Source organism: Arvicanthis niloticus, chromosome 8 (assembly GCF_011762505.2).
Source record: "Arvicanthis niloticus isolate mArvNil1 chromosome 8, mArvNil1.pat.X, whole genome shotgun sequence".
Taxonomy (NCBI): Eukaryota; Metazoa; Chordata; class Mammalia; order Rodentia; family Muridae; genus Arvicanthis; species Arvicanthis niloticus.
This window is the reverse complement of record NC_047665.1, coordinates 39,318,902-39,339,226: the sequence shown is the minus strand read 5'-3', so window position 1 is coordinate 39,339,226 and position 20,325 is coordinate 39,318,902. Positions and strand designations below refer to the sequence as shown.

The 20,325-nt window shown below is 38.6% G+C and overlaps 2 protein-coding genes across 2 annotated transcripts; both read left to right on the top strand.

Annotated features, from left to right (window-relative positions):
- Positions 1 to 1,023: 1,023 nt before the first annotated feature.
- On the top strand, positions 1,024 to 1,926 carry LOC117714129 (putative vomeronasal receptor-like protein 4). Its single transcript, XM_034510781.1, has one exon. It carries the CDS (start codon positions 1,024 to 1,026, stop codon positions 1,924 to 1,926), a length of 903 nt encoding a protein of 300 aa, XP_034366672.1.
- A 15,725-nt stretch (positions 1,927 to 17,651) lies between these two features.
- On the top strand, positions 17,652 to 20,325 carry LOC117713378 (vomeronasal type-1 receptor 4-like). The gene is given in 3 exon segments (XM_034509594.1): positions 17,652 to 18,551; positions 18,553 to 18,654; positions 20,236 to 20,325. Coding segments are annotated over 3 exon segments (1,074 nt in total). The 5' UTR covers positions 17,652 to 17,669.

Below are 20,325 nucleotides of genomic sequence, written 5' to 3'. Positions count from 1 at the left end.
GGATATTGCACATTCTCCTGTGGACAGAGAACCACTGGTATTACATGAGGTGTCAAAGAAACTCAGAAATAATTTTGATGAAGTGAGGATACCAAACTGAAATTGAAAAGGCAGTTGTCATTTTAAGCTCTATGTGTTTTGTGAGGGGTGAAACAAATAGAATAGATTTCTAAAGACACATTTTTACTACAATATAGAAAATAAAGAACAGAAAAAAGATAACCATTCATAAAGTGATTACATTCAAGTGTGAGATATTGGGGGGACTAGCAGGCTGAGGGATTTCTGATTGAGAACATCACTAAACTGAATCGACCTTTTCTACAAGGACAGGTTTCCTGGAGTTTTATTGGGGGAAGTGTGCTCAGAAGAAAGAGTAAAAACAAGATAAATAGGTCAAAAAATGAAATTTCCTACATCATGGTTCTATCCATGAATATAGGGAGAACAATTATTTATCCACACTTAGTCCCACCTTAAGCCCTGTGATCTGAACTTTCATACCCTGGTTCAGTCACTAACCTATCTATACTTAATTGATAAAAGGTCCTGGGTGGGAGAATACGATATCATTTCCCCCAAGGAAATGTTCAAGTCCAGATGATCAAGCTCAACTTTATGAGAATCTGAAAGCTTTTTAATAAGTTCAAGATCATTTTTGTGATAGTTGCATATGGGACAGTGAAGAGGATCAGAATAATTGACAAACACAGTCCAGTATCCTGAGGTCATACTGAGTGACATGAGCAAAAAAGTGATGCTATGCTTATTTGTGGAAAAATCATGGTAATAAGAACTTGATGGATGTAGGAGACAAAGAAGGATCTTTTTGTAAGGCAGGAAAACTGAAGTTTATGCCCTGACTGTAGCTATCATCACTTGCATGGGGACAGAAAACAGACAAGCCAGGAAAACCCCTGTGTGGTTACATACTTAAATTGATGCATTTAATCAGAATAGACAGAAAACCCTCATGTGTATCTCTCAAATGATTCTCTCTAGTGCTGTGCTTGAATTCAGAAGATGAACTGGAGTAATATTATCCACACAATAATCTTCCTTTCTCTCATTGGACCTGGAATTATGGGAAATATTCTAATGTTTGCAAGACTTAGGTACACTTCTGCCTTGGATATTGAGAAAAAGCCAGTTGACCTAATTCTCATCCACTTGGCATTTTCTAATATGATCATCATTTGTACAACAGGATTGAAAGAGCTTGCCACGGTGTTTTATTTCAGAAACTTCCTAGGAGATATTGGCTGCAAAGCTATGGTTTATCTGGCAAGGATGGCACGGGGCCTTTCTATCTGCACCACCTGTCTCCTCAGCGTGGTCCAGGCTGTCACCATCAGTCCAAGGACCACCTTTTGGACAAAACTCAAACCACAGACCTCACAGCATGTTCTTCCCTTTCTCTTCCTCTTTTGGATTGTTAATGTTCTCATAAGCTCCAACTTGCTTTCCTACATCAAAGCAGGCAGTGGCTTGAACAGGTCTGTGGCTATAATGTACATTGGCCACTGCTATATGCTCCAATCTAGACATATCATCAAGTGGCTTTTCCTCTCTCTCATGACTCTTCGTGATGTCATCTTTCAGAGTCTCATGGGCTGGAGCAGTGGGTCCATGGCTCTCCATCTGTATAAGCACCACAAGCGTGTCCTCTACCTTTACAGCTCCAGGTTTGCAAACAACTCCCCTCCTGAAATCCGAGCTACATGGAGTATTCTCATTCTTATGACCTGTTTTCTTTTCTTCTATTGGGTAGATTTTATTCTCTCTTTCTACACAGGTTTCACAGTAACCCATGATTCTATTTCACTAAATATTAAAACATTTTTAGAACTTGGTTATGCTAGTTTCAGCCCATATGTTCTGATTAGCAGAAATGTTCGTGTCCCTAATACCTTATATGTTCACTGAGAAGTGTAGAAACCACATTTTATAGCTATTCCCTATGAGCTAAATGAAAATATATCATATACTGCTTTGCTGTCATGAGTTTTAGGAATGGGGGAATTGCTATGTAGCATAGGCTGACCTGGCAACCAGTACATAGCACACAATGGTCTCCATTCAGATACCTCAGCACCCCAAATGCCCACCATCATGCCATTTCCCTAAATGTACAAATGTATCACAACATTAAATTAAATATTATAATAATACACTTCCTTTTCTTAAGAAGTTTGCCATTGCCCAAATCTGTTGACTGGGTCAGGGTTTCTAGGCAGGTGGAAAGTGGATTCTTACCATCTTCCCATTCCATCATCACTATCATGGGTCTTTTTGCTTCTATCACTGGGAATAATATTGAAGGAAACGTTACTGTCAGAAGTCAGAGCTTCACTTTATTTTCTTTCTATGCTGAGTAGGAAAACAAGAAAGGGTACGTGAAGGTGAGGAGGTGACCTTTATCTGAGCTGAGCTTTCATGACAGAGTGAAGACAATTGTGAGGCAAGTGAAGTCACTAGAGCAAGACAAATCTGGTACATAGTTTTTTGACATAGCTAGATGCACCCTCTTGAATTGTGGGCAAGTGGCCTATGAGACTGAGGGCACGTAAGCTATGTGCCTATTGGAACCCATGTGTTACAGCCTTGTAAAGTGTCAGGTCATTGGTAGTGCTGACAGCTCCACAGCTTCAGGCCCTAAAGGACATGGAGAGCTCAGAGAGTGGCCCCAACTCTGAGTCTTCAGGACACTATGCACTGCAGTCATCTCAGGGAGGTTCCTGTCTGCTCTGAGCTGTGTGTGCCACCCATGAAGGGATGCAGGACCATGTAGAACTGTTCACTAAAGCTATCCATCAACTCATTGTAGTTCCTCCCCATGATAGACAGAAAAATCCTAACAGTTCTTACAGGAAGCAGGGTTGAACTGCTCGCTCTGCAGTTGAGCTGTGCCTGGAGGGGAGCCAAGGCTGCCTGAGCTTCTTCCCTGATCCAAGAGTGAAACTCTGTATACTAAAGCAAGAGAGGCCAGGCAGTGAGTCTCTGAAATACTGCTCCTTGCTAAGATAAACTAGGCCTTTAATGTTTTATAATATAAATTAAAGACCACTACTATGTTTAGATTTTATGTTAACATGTCACAAATTTGAATCTCCTGAGTAAGGAACCTCACATAGTTGTTGTGTGTGGGGTTGTGGTGTGCATGGGTCCATTGTTGGGTTGAAATTGTGGGTCCCATGTCTGCCTCCCCCAGGGGGATAGGGCCATGGCTCAGAGAAGCAGAAGCATGGGAAGTTGACTGTGTTCACTCCACCATGCTGGCGCCTGGCAGACATCATGATGTTGAGAAGCCGCAGGACTCCTCACCTGGGGTGGGGAAACATAGCCTGAGGTCTCACAGGATTGGAGCTCTTGAGTAGGAGGTCCCTGTCCAAAAGTCAGCTGGGGACCATTTGGTTCTCAGGCCCTTGGGCTCTCATGCAGCTGAAGAGAATAGGGGGAAAGATGAGGTCTGACTGCATCCTGCAGGGATGAAACTCTTGGTAGCAGCGACTTGCTTGCCTGGGTCTTCATGGCTGGTCATAGAGAGGTCATTGGCTGGAGATTAGGCCGCAGCTCTGTAGTTGAAAAGCTTCTCCAAGATTTCCCACAGTGGGTCCCAAAGAAAAGAGATAGTCCATGGTTTTAAAATGTTTATTGTCATGGCAGAAAATGAATGAAACAATACCCCAGTATTCTCAGGATGAGCCTGAGGTTAAATTCCTTTGGGAAGGAATGCTTAATTGGGTAAGCCCTCTGGATTTTAGGTATCTCATTAATATGAAGATCTATCTATCCATGGCCTGTAGTCATGCCCTCTATCTGTGGAGGAGCTAGTAGAGACATTGTCCTATGTGCCTAAAAGGTGCAGATTAATTGAGATCTTCTGCCTTGTGTCAAAGCCTTGAGTCTGGGATTGTGGCAAAATGTATGCAGTTCCTTACAGGGAAACCTATGGGGTCTCCAACCTGCTGGGTCTTTGGCCATCTCTAGCCAATGTTCAACCAGAAACCATGCTGTCCTTTCACAGTTCTACAGTTGTGTCTTGATTGATGTGGGAAGATCCAACCCAACTGTTGGTGGCCCCTAACAGTAAGAGCCCAGATTAAAAGTGTGTGTCAGAGTGAAGACCATCCTGCCTCAGGCTTGCTCAGTACCAGTACCACTAACTACCAGTCATGCCCCCAGTGAGAGACAGCTATGGAGAGACTACTCCAATTGATGAGGCTCACAATCTCAAGATCTGAGTGAAATATTAGGTTCTTGGCTGTTCCTGAGAACATGTGTGCTTTCGCTTTTTTTTCTATTTTAAACCTGATAGCAAATTCTAGCATTTTATATACATGTATTATATTTTTAGTCTATACTATATATAATTTTTCATCTCTCTGGTTCCACCTACTCTGCATGTCACTTCACTGTGGTCCAGGCTGTCACTGTCAGTCCCAGGACTGAAGAATCTTTTAAGCACCCCTTTGGCCACAGACTGCATAATAAATTCTTGTCTATTTATTTTTTCTTTGGATCTTTAACTCTCAGATGAACTGCAAATGTCTCTATTATATTTTAGAGTCATTAACATGATCATATCTGGAGTTACAATGTAATATGGGTATTGTACTATGCTACTGCTATTGTTTTGTAATTTGTGATTCTGGGAAAAGGCCATAGATTCAGTACAGACTATAACTTATTAAAGCTTCTAGCAGGACAGCAATCTCTGTGCCAAACTTGAGACTGTCATGTGTCCACCGTGGAAGGGTGTCCTGGTTCTTGGGTTGCGGTTTTGGCCATGCCCCCAGAACCCAAGCTCCTGACACAAGGTCTAATCTCCATTTAACCTGCACCCTTCAGTCACACACTCAGGTGGGCTTGAAAAACAGGCCCCAGGCCCTAGAGAGATTTACATACTAATAAGGTACCTGAAGGCCAGAGGGTGGAACCAAATAAGCATTCCTCCACAGCCCCTCCCTCTTCTTCCCCTCCCCATTTAACTCAGGTCAGCCCTGGGTTTTATGGGGTGTGCATCCAGATCCATCCACCATCCATCATGCCAATAAACAGGGTGCATTGGGGCCGCGCTGTGGGTCCAGCTGGAGGAACCCAGGACATTCCCAGCCTCTCTTATAGTTCCCCAAGATGTTCAACAGTGCATCAGTCTTTCAACCATATTTCAATATCCAGCCTTGAACTTGTAGGACCAGATGGTAGGCAAGGGGGCCCCAGTGGCAGGAGAAAAAGCCTGCCAGGCCATTAAGCCTTTGTCTTTGAATTTGTATGTTTGTCATCTTTATTACCTATTTGTTGCCCTTCATCTGTTCTCCTATCCAGGACCTAACTTTCTGTCTTCAGTATCATCCACACAGTATCACCACACACAGTGAGGTGAGGGCTTTTCTCTTCCCTGTCTCTTCTCTCTACTCTCTCTTCTACCCTTTTCTCCTCCTCCTCAACATTTTCTCTCTCTTCTCTCTCTGCTTCTCTTCATAATGTAATCTTTCAGACTTATGGATTTGAGTAGTGAGTCAATGGTACTATATAATGGTATATATGAAGTTCAATAGTACCCGTATAAACATCACAGAGTGTCCTAGCAAACAGCTGCAGTTCAGAAATCAGAACTGCACAGAATGTTCTCATTCTCATAACCCATTTCCTTATTATTTATTGAGTAGATTTTATTTTATTCCTTTACATAAGATTTTTTGGGCATGGCTATGGCCAACATTTTATAATGCTCTTTGATTTTGGTCAAACGGTGGCAATTCCCATAAATTTTAGAAGTTAAATAACTTTTCCCCTAGATTCTTGTGACCCACACCCTATGGAATACCAGTAGTGGCTAGCCCTGCTTACCTCTAACAACAGCCAAATGCAGACCCAAAAAGGTAATTTTCAGTTTCTTTTCCATCTCTGTTCATGAGAAGAATCTAAGAAGGGACAGCACTATGTCCTGTGAGCCAGATCTCTCCTCAGAGAACCTGCATGCTGCTGTCTGTCTCTGGCGTTAATACCACTTACAATAAACTTCTTGCCCTCAAAAGATAATCAACCTGAGTGTCACCCTTGCGCCCTGAACTGAAACAAGTCACTACCTCATACATGCTAAATGTTAAAATATTTCTAAACCTTGGCTCCACTGTTCTCAGCCCCTTTGTCCTGATCAGCGGAGATGTTGGTATTGCTAAATGAGGAGAGGCACACGGACAAATGCATCAGTTACTCTTTATACCCATTCTTTGGTGAACTAAAAGTATATATAGTACACATTGTAGTTTCCTAATATTTTAATATTTCAAATCAGTAAGTCAATCAAGGCTTCTGAAAATAGCTTGCATTTTATTAAGTTTATTAAGTCTAAGACCTGCTCAAGGAGCCTAAATGCTGGAAGGACAGATTCCTACCTCCCTCCCATTCCACTGTGCTGTTGAAGGGTCTTGTGCACTGTGTATTTAGATGCTGATTTTTGTGCCCTTAGATGTAGTAGTTACAGGCCAGACACAGTCATTCTCATGAATATGGAAGAATTTCATGTATCGATGTGATATAAAGAATGCTCCTCGGTTATTTCTGATTGGTTAATAAAAGGCTGAACAGCCAATGACTGGACAGAGGAGATAGAAAGGCTGGACTTCCCATCTCAGCCAAGAGTTCCAGGGAGAAGAGTGAGGTAGAAGGAGTCTATCATGAAGCAGGAGTGGATCCAGAAGAATAACTATGAAGTAAAGGAAGAAGATGGTCACCATGAATTTGGGCATGAGGAGGAGTCACCAAGGGAGTTCTCCAGACAGCTACAGGAGAGCAAGCCTAGAGACAAAATGCAAGTAACTCCAAGCATGTGGCTGAGATGTAGATAGCATAGAGGGTTAGAAAAATCTGCTCAGTTGTTGTGCTTAAAGCCTGATGAATAAATTAATAGGTCTCCATCTCAATTATTTGGAAGCTAACCAGGTGAGGAAAAACTGCACCCTTTCATCCTATACTGTGCCCATAATGTGCTTACTACTGGAAGAAGCATCAAATTTTCCCCTTGTTCTCCAGCCTTCTGCACTGCTTGCAGAATATAGGACTGAGGGTGTCTCCTTTTCTTGTCCCTTAGGCTTAGGAGGAGGTCGTAGGAGGGAGATTCAGGATTATGATATTTAGCTGCCTCCTCCTCTAATTCACATACATCTCCAGGATCCAAAGGCCCTCCTTCCTCCTTTTCAGAGGTGTATGAAGTCTCTGCCAATTCTACAATATAATGGGAGGAGGTGTTTTTGATTTCTAAGCAGTTTGTTTCTTAGCAGTTTGTTTGAACCATAGAAGAATTCTTTTTCCATAACATTTTCTGTACTACAAACAGAATCTGCTGATGATTTTATTTCAGCATGGGATAGTCCTTGTTTTACCACAAACCAGAACATAACTGCATTCTCTGGAACCTGTCTTTCATCCTCTTCATCCTTATGTTCCAGGATCTAGGTTTCCATATCCTTTCCTGCCCTTTTCCATGTTGTCTCATCCAAGGTCCCTTTATTGGGTAACCGAGGGCTCCCAGAATGAACAAAACAGGGAAAATCAATGAGCTGCTGTTTTTCAAAGTGAATTCCCTTTTTAGGCAATAACTTATGAAGAATGTTTCTTTACATAGACTGGATCCAGCGTGACCCAAAAAGAAACTATAAAACTATCACACTATCGCTTCCTACCTATTCTTTCTCAGCACTTTCTTGGCCGAGGGGACCATGGCACCCCAGGTAGGGTCCTTTTAAAAGCAAGAGGGAGAGGACTTACCCAAATATTTCAGTTCAAACCTATTCTTTCTCAGCACTTTCTTGGCCGAGGGGACCGTGGCACCCCAGGTAGGGTCCTTTTAAAAGCAAGAGGGAGAGGACTTACCCAAATATTTCAGTCCTGTCCATGACAAGGACACCATGTAATGCAGGGGGACTGCCCGTAGCAAACAATGAAGGTGACCCCATTGTCAGGAAACTAGAGCTACAAATATAGAAGGAACAACCAAGGATCATCCACATTTATATCCCCTCAATGGGCTTCCATGGTTATCCTGTGAAGGAAGTTCCCCAGCTGTAGAGAGGATCTCTTAAGCATCACCTGTCAATAAAAGCCTATGGCCAATAAACTGAGGCAGGATTAGAATGTGGGACATCCTGCAAAGAGGGAGGGTATTCTGGGATAGAGATAAGTGCTGGGGGAGATTTTTCAGCCAGACATGAAGGAAGTCAGATGTACTGGGACTGAGGGAGAGGTAATGGATCAGGTGGCAAATGTGGACTAGAGTAAATGAGATAATTGAGTTATGAGTTTGTGAGAGTGACCCAAACTTTGTCCCGGGGAATTATTTGTAATAATTCAGTCTCAGTTGTTATTTCACAAACTTGGGCATGGGTAGAAAAGTTCAGTTTACAAATATAGTCTCCACTTAGCAGCATGTTATCCAAGCATAGGGCCTAAGAAACCTCAGAAAGCCAGGGAACAAAGCTGTGAAAGTGAAAGTTGGTGGAAGGTAAGGCACAAGCACTTCCCAGAGCTGGACAAAAGTTCCTAGCCAGGCAGGAGGTTAAATCCCTTTAAAAGAAAGCCAGGAGTACAGCAGAGCTAGGAGGAGCAATGAGGCATATGTGCCATGTTATTCTGAGAGATAGATCCCTGAGCCAGGATCTCATGGAAGGGCAAAAGACAGTTCTAGCCCAGAACCAGCAAGGTCAGCTTACTAGACCAATTGTAAGGGGTCAAAGCCAGAAGCCAACAGCTGGTGTAACATGGTAGCTCAACGGCAGATGCTAGGTGTAGGCAAGTGGAAATGGGAGGGAAAGCTGAAAGGTAAACAAATTTGATAAGATATTTGAGAAATCCTTAAGAAGAGAATTAAAGATTAAAAAAGAAAAATCTTTTCAATGTTAAAAATGGAAAAAATGCAATGGCACAGAGCATCTGGATTCCATATAATTTTGCTATGCTTGTCAGCATGGAAATAATTATTTTTTTCACCAATGACTATAATTTTGTATATCATTTTAAAGAGAGATCAAAAGAAGGCAAACTTAGATAAGGAGAGGACCAAAAGATGGAATGCTAGGTTATAGTCTATAAAATAGAGATTAGAGGATTCTTTAAGTCAGATTACAGAATCTTCAAAAGAATTCAATCTGGAACTTACAGTGACAGAAAAAATAAAAGAGTTCCAGATGAGAAAACTCACCAAGGCTCGAGGGATTACAACTGCAGCCCATAGAGATGCACTACTCTGAGTTAAGAATCCAGATTCTGCTGAATGATGTTACCTTAGAGCCATGCCATTCAATAGATTATGTGTTTCATTTTGTAAATTTTAGAGAATTAAAATATGTATATATGTTAAAACATCATACAGTTGTTTTATTCTCATGATTTCAGTATGCTTTTGCCTTTTAAAAATGCTGATTCTGAAACTGCACATTTATGAGAGGTGATGGATGCTTTATCAATGCTGTTGCAGGTTGAAGCTGATGATGTTTCAACATATGTACCCATTGAGATACAACAAATTTTTAGACATGGCATAAAAGTGTTACATATATATATTACAATTCTATGGGTCAAGCAATTGTAGAGAGATCTAACAGGACTTTGAAGGAAATTCTCTTGGAACAAAATGGAGATATGGAATCTCCAAAAGATAGTTTAAATAATGCTTTATTGACTTTAAAATTTTTAAATGCCAATGAGATAACACAGCTGCTGAAAATCACTCTATATTAGAAAGGACTGCTGAATTATATTAATATAAATACATGATAACCTCAAAATGGAAAGCAGGAAATATATGTTGAGGAAGATAATATGTTCTTATTCTGCCAAAAAAGAAAAGCTGTGGATTCCTTTCAAATTGATATAATTTAGATTTGATAGGGGAACTCCATGAAGATCTTGGCTGCAGACAGGAAGAAATAAATCAAGAAGAATAAATAAATTAAATATATGATGATCTCTCTACATGGAAACAGCTCTCAGACTGGCTGAGATACGAAAATGTTTTCAGCCAGAACTTACACTATGCATAGCCAATAAGTCCTGTTGTCTACTGAGCCCTCAAGGCTTATCATGCCATCTTTTCAAATGGCATAGATGGAAATTTATATTACAGTTTGGTTATACAATCAAAACGATAAAGAAAGACAAATGCCTTACCTGCACAGAGATCAGAGAATCATCTTTAACTAAATTGTACACACTGCATATTCCATGCATATCTTATTGCAGACATGTATATTACCTGTGAGAGTTTATATGATTGCAGACACCAATAAAGTCAATACAGCCCCAACGAGATTCATCCTCAGGGATGCTGAGACATAGTTCAGCATCCTGCTTGATCCTACCTCAAACTGCTTCAATACTGTTTCCACAAAAATTTGTATCTGAGACAACTTCAAAATGGTGAGCTAGATAGCTCATCATCACAGAATGTTCCAGTCAGGACTTCTATTTAGCCATGAACTTTCTCAGACTGCAAAGACTGAATAGTAAATGCTACAGCTAGCTTTCTTAAAACTGACCAGTATCCCAATTTTAATGCCCCCCAAAAGGAAAAATGATGCCCCAAATAAGTAGAAAAGAATTTTAAGAGAGCAACACCCCCATCCCCAAAAAGTGGGATGGATGGTGTTTGTTTTTTGTGTGATGATCATCATTAAAGGGGGCTTGGTTGCCATTTGTTAAATGATCTTGATCAAGGAGGAAACAAAATATAGGAAATTAGACTTAGGGATTTCTTTTTCTTTCTTTCTCTTTCCTCTATCCTTTTTCTCCTATCTAGTGTTAGGGGAAATAGGGGGGAAGACAGATTGAAAAGAACAAAAGGGAGATGGAATATGGAAATAATATAAGAATAATAGGAATGAAGGGTTGATTATTGAATCTACTCTTAAACGAAAGAGGTACTACTAGCCAGAAATTTTACATTGGTATAGATCTTTGTATATTAATAAAAAATTTTGGCTCTATTTCAAGAAACTGTAAGTTAAATAAACTCTATAACATTTTCTTTTTGAACATTGCTGAATCAACGAGGTAATAATGTTGAAATGACTGATTTCTCCAAATCATTAAAAGTTTATAAAAGTGAGAAAAAGAATATTAAGGTTCTATTTGGTTACACTGGTATGGATCTTTGTATACTGATACAAACTTAATGTTATATTTGGTTATGACATACTATGTATCAACATTTTAAAACTATTGTCCTATGTAATTCTTAAAAATGCAATATTTAGTTCTAGTTCTTTTGAAAGCTGCTATTAAAAATTGTTTAGGATAATTAAGAAATGCAAGTTGATAGTTAATCAAACTATGGTCATGTTAAATACTAGTTTAGTTAACTACAGAAAGATGTTTTCTAGGTTGAACAGTAACTGTACTGGCAGGAGGGTAGATATTTTAAAGAGGCACATGTATCCAATACTTTTCACTATCAGAGTATTGATATAATGAACCCAAAGAATGAACCTTGCCAGGAGTCAGTCTCACCCTTGGGGAGGAGAATGGCTGAATCCCTAGCACTGTCAAAGGAGGAACTTTCCTTCTCAGGCTTCACACAGTTCTGATGACATAAGCATCTTTTCTGATTTTAGATCTGTTATAAAATTGTAACCTTGCTACAGAAAATGGGGGAAAGAAGGGAAGAGTCTTTCTCTTTCTGTTTTTTCCAAACATAAATCAAGTCATTTGCTTTGTCAGTTTGTTTCCTAATTTCTTCAAGGAAGGAATGAAATGATTTTCAGTTTCCATTGTGTACAGTTGTGTAGGAGTGGGTAAGTGGGTACACATGTGCACATTTGCAAACATTATGTGTTGAATATATGCACATTTTGTGAGTGGGCTGGCATGGGTATGTGTATGTGTGTGTAGTGCCTGCACACATGTATAAATGGGTGGACACATGTGTGAATGGTGGGCACATGTATGTTAGTAGGTGAGCACATGTGTATGATGGGATAGTCACATGTGTGTGATCAGGTGTGCACATGTGTTTGATTGAGTGGGCACAGGTGTATGAATGGGTGGGTACATGTGTGTGAGTGGACCGATGAGTGTGTGAGGTTGCACACTCACATTTGTGCTCATCTACATTCATGACACTGAGGCTGACATCAAGAATCATCTTCCCTCTTCCACTTTACTGAGTCAGTATCTTCTTTTCTTCTTTCCTTTTTCTCTTTTTCTTTCCTTTTTTATTTCTTTTGGGAGGAATATATAGATTTATCAAGTAGGCCGAGTTTCATAAAAAATAAACACCAATCAACATGAAAGCACATTGAGATATATTTACTTAAAATTTACTTAAAAATCTAAAGTTAACACTGAAAAAGCAAATTATCAATATCTTTACTCAATAAGTATATAAATTTTTAAAAATTTAAGTCATCACCACCAAACACAGAAACATGGGGAGGTATTTGAATACCAAATTCTAAATACAAATATATCAATTTATGTTAGTAGGTGAGCACATGTGTGTGACAGGGTAGTCACATGTGTGTGATTGGGTAGGCATGTGTGTGATCTACCCATCTAACTTTAAGAAAATAAAACAAAACCAAAATACATCAAAATCCTGAAAAAAAAATCAAGAAAACAAAATAAAACCATATCTAAAAAGAAAAACAAACAAGAAAACCCCAGCAAACTCTAACAAAATAAAAGTATACACACACCACCACAACTACCAACAACAGGAGTCCAATTATATGTTGGTCAACTACTTCTGAACAGGAGACCTGTCCTGGAATGATTGATATACCCAGTGTCGCTCTATTAGAAAAAGATGATTTTTTTCTTTTCCAGCAGGTATAATTTAGTTGTTAACTTTTACCCTAGTAATTCGGTTTTTATTCATTAATTTTCTTTAAATATAATGAAATAAAATATAATAAAGTAAAATGAAAATCTATTTCCTCACATGTGGTGAACCCCAACCATAAAATTATTGTATTGCTACTTCATAACTGTAGTTTTGCTACTCTTTGAAGCATAAATATCTTATATTCTCAATATTTAATATGTGGCCCACAAAGGAGTCATGACTCACAGGTTAAGAACAAGAGATTTAGAGGGCCTTGATTCTTAGTCTCCTTCATCTCCTCTGGCTTTTATTGTCTTTCCTACTCCTCTTCCATGGGGTTCTCTGAGCTCTGAGGGGAAGAATTTGATGGAAGCATCCAATTTATGACAAAATGTTCCAAGGTCTCTGACTTTCCATAATGTCTGGCTATGGGTCTCTATATTTGTTCTAGTCTACTGCAAAAAACTTCTGTGTTGATAGATGGTCTAAGAGTACAGGAGACTATATTTAGGAGTCATTTTATCATATTTTTAACAGTATTATTTGAATTTATCCTGGGTCCTTGGGCATTCTTGTTCATCCAAGCAGTGTTGGTATGAAATCAATCTTATACAGTAGACCTTAAGTCATATCAGATATTGGTTGGTTATTCCCACAAGCTTTGTGCTCCCATTGCCCTGGCATATCTTGTAAGCAGGATACCATTGTATATAAGAGGTTTGTGCCTGGCATGGTGTTTATGTTCCTCTTTTAAAAACAAACAAAGCACATCCCTGTACCAAAGACACTAGAAGACTGGGTGAAGTCTCTAGTTAGGCACAATTAAACTTTTTCATCTTTAGTGAGTTGTGCAGATATTATCTTCAGGAAAAGGAATTTGGTGTCCATTTGTGAATAGCAGTTTCGTGTCAACAGCCTGGGTTTTTGGAAATTCACATGGGGCTTCTTTGACCAACAATTCTTATTTTTTTTAATCTACCCTGATATATGTAATCTACAACTTAGTCTCTCTGTACCTGATTTCCCCATTCAATAGATGGTTAAGTAATTTCTAGTTTCCTCAATAGCTGTTCTTTTATACACAAAAGAAACATTTTTAGCTTCTATTGTGTCAGCTGCACCTACATGTATGAAGACACCATCACGCAGGACACATGGCATCACAATGGTGCTTTTACATACAAGAACAAAATGATGACATTATCACTTCTAACCTCAGCCCGGAACTTATTTTCATCATACTGTATTGGGGTAGGAAGAGTCTCCTAGAAACTATGATTAAAACTATGTGGAACGAGCACCCCTGGGCACAATAAGATTTAGAAGTGTTCTTGAAATTTTATAAAAGTTAAGTATTGCTTTTGGAATAAGGCCAAGGATGGCATTTATAGTTCCACTTCCAAATGATATTTAATGTGCAGGAATTATTAAACACTCAGTTATGGCAAAGGCCTTCACTACTGATGAGATACACTCAGGAAGCAGAATCCCAGGATGCTGAGCATCATTTAGTCTACTCCTAACAAACAAGGGATTTGAGAAAGAGAAAGAGGAGACTTGGTTCCTATCCGGGCCACAGGTTGGCACTTTGGCATGGTGAAAATAAGTCAGGACATGTAGGAAGCTCACTACACAGAAATTTGTCTAGTTGTTCATTTTGTTACCTCACAAAATAATTAAACACTAATTAAGCTTGAAACAATGTCTGAGGAAAACAGATGTAATAATTGTGGGAAAGGGGTAAGTTGTACTTCAGGGACTGAGGCCCTGAAGTGCCTTCCCTTCCCCTCACAATGTGATAAACAAGAGCACCACAGATTCAGACAGTATAAATATGACCTGACAAGTGAAACCTTCCCAGAACTGCTCCATGCCTTTCTGTACCACCAAGGACCAGGTGAGTACATGGAGGTAAGATCTTAGATCTCTTCAGTGGTGCCATGGAGAGATGCATTGAAGATGAAGTCTCTATCTGACTAAGGCAGGGGGTAGTTGAGAGGTTCTGTGAGACTTGGGTCTTTCATGTCCTTTCTGGCCCTGATTAGGCTGGTCCAGAAAGCTCAAAAGAGTCGAATTCCTGGAGATATAGAAATGGGACAGAAATGCTGAGGTATTGCTGTTCATCCTCAGAATGGAGTCTTGACTAAGCTCTGGGTATGGCTTTACCTCCTTACCTTTTTTTTTTTAAAGAATAAGTAAGATAGAGAAGATTTTTTGACATCTATCAAAAATTTGAGACAAGCATAATAATACACTCCTATAATATCAGCACTAGAGAGACTGAGGCAAGACAATTGTCTAAGGCTATCCTGGTTTACACAGGGAGACTGTCTCCAAAATAAGTAGACAAAGAAAAAGAAATAAAAAACATTTTTTTAGCCTCCATGCTTGCCAGCATTGTGACTCCAACAGTGTCATTAGTGTTTGTGAAGTTTGCATTTTTTGCTTTTGAGGCATTTCTACTTTTCAAATATTGGAATATGTTATCTTTAACAATAACTTTAAATTCCCAATTTAAAGGTTCTCCTTCTGGATCCATCCTTATAGTTTGTTGATTCTATCAGATATTATAAATACTCATCTCAGCCTCAGACATTGTTTTTCTGGTGGGTGTGTAGATATATGAACACCGTTACCATCACCATCTTGAGAAGTCCTAGCTAAAAAGTCCAAGCTGTAAACTAGTACACCAGAAACAGCTCATGTTAATTTTATCCCAGGACTAAGCAGCAAAGAGCAATAAACTGTTCTTGTTTGTTTGTTTGTTTTTGTTTACTTCTTTTAGTGAGCCAGGATAAATGGATGTACCCTTCCCAAAGCTAGACCCAGATATAGTATCATCCATCTATCAAAACCCAAATCCATATGCCTTTTAAATTAATTTTCTAGCATTTCTAAAGATGATGTAGGAGATGAGTCACCTCTGCTCCTCCACTGACAGTCTACTTCAGTAAAAGGAAAAAATTATTAAGATTAGAAACTGATCTTAAATATGTTTTAAAGGTTGAAAATGAGAAGAGACTACTAAAAAATAATGGATGCCCAGGAAACCAGGCAAAAGAAAAAGATATATATTTCCCATCACGACTTAGGTTGAATTGATAGAAATTTTATAGATTCCAATCACTAACTAAACACTTAATTTTTATTCTAAACATGTTAATGAATGTTGATATGCTTGGTGTTGATGTTTGGAGTATTATTCATTGTGTTCAGATGGTGTCCTGATTGTCAGGATGCAGTAGAGGAAAATCATGCAAGGCAATAATTGATTCTTGGAGTCATAAAGTCTCCTAGACATGAACTTGAAAAAAAATCTCAGGTTCACATGTTATATAAAAGATGATCAGGACATAATCATTTAAATAAACCTGTGAATTTAACAGGAAGAAGAGCAGTGAATAGAGGCACTCCAAGTACTCAGAACATACACACATGGAGACACTGAAGCATCTAAATTACTAGAAAAGTTGCACAAAGATTACCATAAGTCCCTGAACAATGAAAATTGAGCTCCCAAACATGCAGGATAATATACTTTCAAGATCTAAGTTCTAGATTAATCTGACACTTATGGAGGACAAAGCAGCCTGCCTGACAAACAGGTTGGAAAAAGAACAGGAGGAGAAGCAGGCTGTAAAGCAAATTGACATAATTGCTTCTCACAAGGCCACACAGAGGTAAATGCCATCATGACCTCTTTGATGGGAGAGTCCCTGCTCACAACTGTATATCCCAACAAACTGTGCTTTATGCAGCCATATTGAGTCCTCATGACCCATTCACTCTTCTTACAGTAGTACCTAACACCTCATCAATCTATTTCTTCCATCTACATCATCATCCCCCAATTTAGAGCTGCTCTATGCTCCCTTAGGTCACAGGACTCATTTGGGTCACAGATGTCCTAAAGTCATCCACTGGGGTCATAGCTATCTGCTAACTAGTGCCTTGGGAAGCTCAGTTAGACATCCTCCATGGCTGCAAACTTTAAGTTACATGAATTTTCTGGATATCCTTTGATGATTCAGCTAAAACTGCTGGACCCTATCTGGAACAATTATTCAACATACATGACATTGAGGACCACCTTTAAACATACCCAGTAATCATGTGTATAGAGTGAAATCACGAAATGGTCAATATTAAAACATTTTAAATATTAAAATTTAAAAATAGAAGATACAAAGTTAGTAGCCAAGCATGAATCTAAATATTTAGTAATCAAGATTCAAATAAGAAAGAAATATCAAAAATGAGGAGAGGTGTGGAATGTAAAGTTATTAAATCTGAGAGAAGCTGCAGGTGTTGAGCAGCAGAGTTTCCCAGTGTCTGTGTGTGATATAGGGAAAGCAGACAGGTTCAGCATGAGCCTCAGGCTTTGTAAATTGGGTGGAGAAATATGATGAAATAGAATGAAAAATAGGGGAAGATATTTAGGTTGGGGAAACTTGGAAATAAATTGAACTATGCAGAAAGGTAACAAGGATACTGCATGTTTTCATACATACATACATAGATACAGACAGACAGACAGATAGACAGACAGACAGATAAACATACACACAAACTTGAATGAGTCAATTTTGCTGATTTAGAGCTAAAAAATTCCTTTAAAACTTTAGATCTTAGTTACTAAAGATCTGTTAGAGCACACACACACACACACACACACACACACAAACACACACTAACACAGAGTTTCAGGAGCCACATCTGCAACATTACATGTGTCCGCCACTGCCTCTCATACACTGGAAAATGCTATTATACAAAATGTACTGCTCAGATCCATGTCTACCATTACTGATGCTTTTTTTAAAAATGTATTTGCATCCTGTATACAATGAAGGAAGAAATGATTTTGAAGCTTCTTAAAAAATTAACATTTCTCTTCATGACTGTGTTTGGCATTCTGGGGAACATGTCTGTTTCTGTGAATTATATGTTCAGTTGGTGGGGAAGCCCCGAGAAAAAACACATACATCTTATTCTTATCCACTTGATTTTTACAAATATAATAATCCTTCTTGTAAAAGGATTGCCTAAGACAATAGCAGCTTTTGGTTTGAGTAATTTCTTGGATGACATAGGCTGTAAGATCATTGCTTATCTGGAAAGGGTGGCCCGTGGTCTCTCCATCTGCACCAGCAGTCTCCTCACTGTGGTCCAGGCCATCATCATCAGTCCCAGAGCATCTGGCTGGAGGAGGCTCAGGCCAAAGTCTGCATGGCACATCCTTCCATTCTTCCTATTCTTTTGGATATTCAATGCTTTAATAAGTATGAACCTAATCCATTCTACCACAAATAGAAGACTTAATGTATCACAACCTAAAAGTTATATCACTTATTGTTATTTTATACAACCAAGTCAAAATATAAAATGGATTGTTCTCCCTCTCATGGTCCTGAGAGATGCAGTTTTTCAGGGTGCCATGGGAGGGGCCAGTGGCTACATGATATTTCTTCTCCACAAGCATCACCAGCATGTCCTCTACCTTCAGAACTCCAAGCTTCTCTACAGAACTCCCCCTGAGCTGAGAGCTGCCCAAAGTGTCCTCCTTTTGATGCTCTGCTTTGTTTTCTTTTACTGGGCAGATTGTGCTATTTCTCTATTTCTAACTCTCTCTTCAAATAACAATATCTTGATGATAAATACTCGAGAATTTATGACTATTGGTTATGCAACTTTTAGCCCTTTTGTGCTGATTCACAGGGATGGGCTTCTGGTTGAGTGTTGGCATGCTCAGTGGAAGAAACTTAGAAAATGTCTCTCTCATTTATCTTTTTAATAAATGTGAAAGACCCGCCACTTCTGCAATATTGTGGGTAAGACAAAATCCTACACAGCAGTTTGGGCATGCATTTATGCTCAAAAAACAAACAAAACAAAACAAAACAAAACAAAACAAAACAAAAAAAATCTTGGTGACTCAAGCCTTGTACTGGGAGAGATCTTAACAAAGTTCAATGATATAAAAATCTCATTCTTCATTGGCCATTCTTTCTACAGGATTTCATTTTTATTGCTATTTTTATTTCTTTACTTTTTTATACTAATTTACTGTGTATGAATAGTTTGTCTGCATTTATAACTGTTTATGCCTGAGGCCTGTAGAGGCTAGAAAACATCACCAAATACACTGTGACTAACTGGATTTGACAGATAGTCCTGAAATAACATGTAGTTGCTGTGAATAGAACCTAAATTCCTTAGAAGTCCAGCCAGTACTCTTAATAGCTGTGCCATCTCTTAAGTACTGAGAAAATCACTGTAATTAGGATTTGTAAAACTGGTTTTGCTTTTATTATGACTGGAAATATGCAGGTAAATTTTATAAATTTTATCAAAATTCACAATGATATGTGATCATGTTAATCCACAGTTTTTCTTATACGTGACGTTTCATTTGTTAAATATTAGGAACATGGGGCTATTTTATAGTACTTTGAAGTATCTTTAATTATCCATCTATAAAAGAGATTTTGTAGGACTGTGAAAGAATGACATGTGTTGTACACTTAGTCAATAGGAGACCAATGCACCAAGCACAGAGCTTAAATACCCTGAATCACTTCATTGGTATTGTATTCATGAACGTTCTCTGCAGGAATAAAGACTTAAAGATATGGGATAAACTGCATAACAAATATACAGTAATGTTTTATTTTATTCTTGTGTATGCTGACTAAAATATGTGCAATTGCCTTTTCGAAGATGAATCATTAAGTAACTAAAGTAGATGAAGGTCGTTTGCAGCTGCCAGATTCTCTCCACAGCACCATCCAGCTCTTTATCACCAAAGAGCTCTGAAACAATCTGATTCTGTATCCATTTAAAGAAAGTATTCACTACTTGATTTCTTAAATTTGGACCCATAAATATTATTGACATGTTTTAAAGAATTTGATGGATACATTCTGAAACATACTTACTGATATAATCATTGAATACAAGATTGTAGTATGGTTAGAGGTGTATATATGCCTTATTTTGTAAAAAAAAAAAAATCGTCCATCATATCAGACTAAAACTATAAACATAGTGGGTGTATCATGAGTCTAATTTACAATATGAATAGGTATTTATTTTTGCATGTCTGCACAGTATATATAAAACTTTTAAGTTAGTGATGTGTATTGTGCTATGATTTATTAAAGTTTCTTTTTATAATATAAGGTTTATTGTATTCATGTATATTTGCCTGTGTGAGAATATGCCACATTTGTACAGGTGTGCATATGGACCAGAAGAGGATATTAGTTCCTAGGGGATCAAAGTTACAGGCAGTCATGAGTCCTGTTATGTGGCTCTTGTGTAATGAAGCAGGGTTCTCTGCAAGAGTAGTAGGTCTCTTTACCATCTCTTCACCTCCTTGTGTTTCTGATGTAAATGTGACTTGTCTGTAGGTAACATCCATTGCTCATGTTATCCTCATAGCTCTTATGTTAAAGCCCTTTGCTAAGTCTGACATAAAGAACCAGACAAACACTTTCTAA

Coding starts and splice junctions, on each gene's coding strand:
- LOC117714129 (XM_034510781.1), top strand. CDS start 1,024: ATGAACTGGAGTAATATTATCCACACAATAATCTTCCTTTCTCTCATT.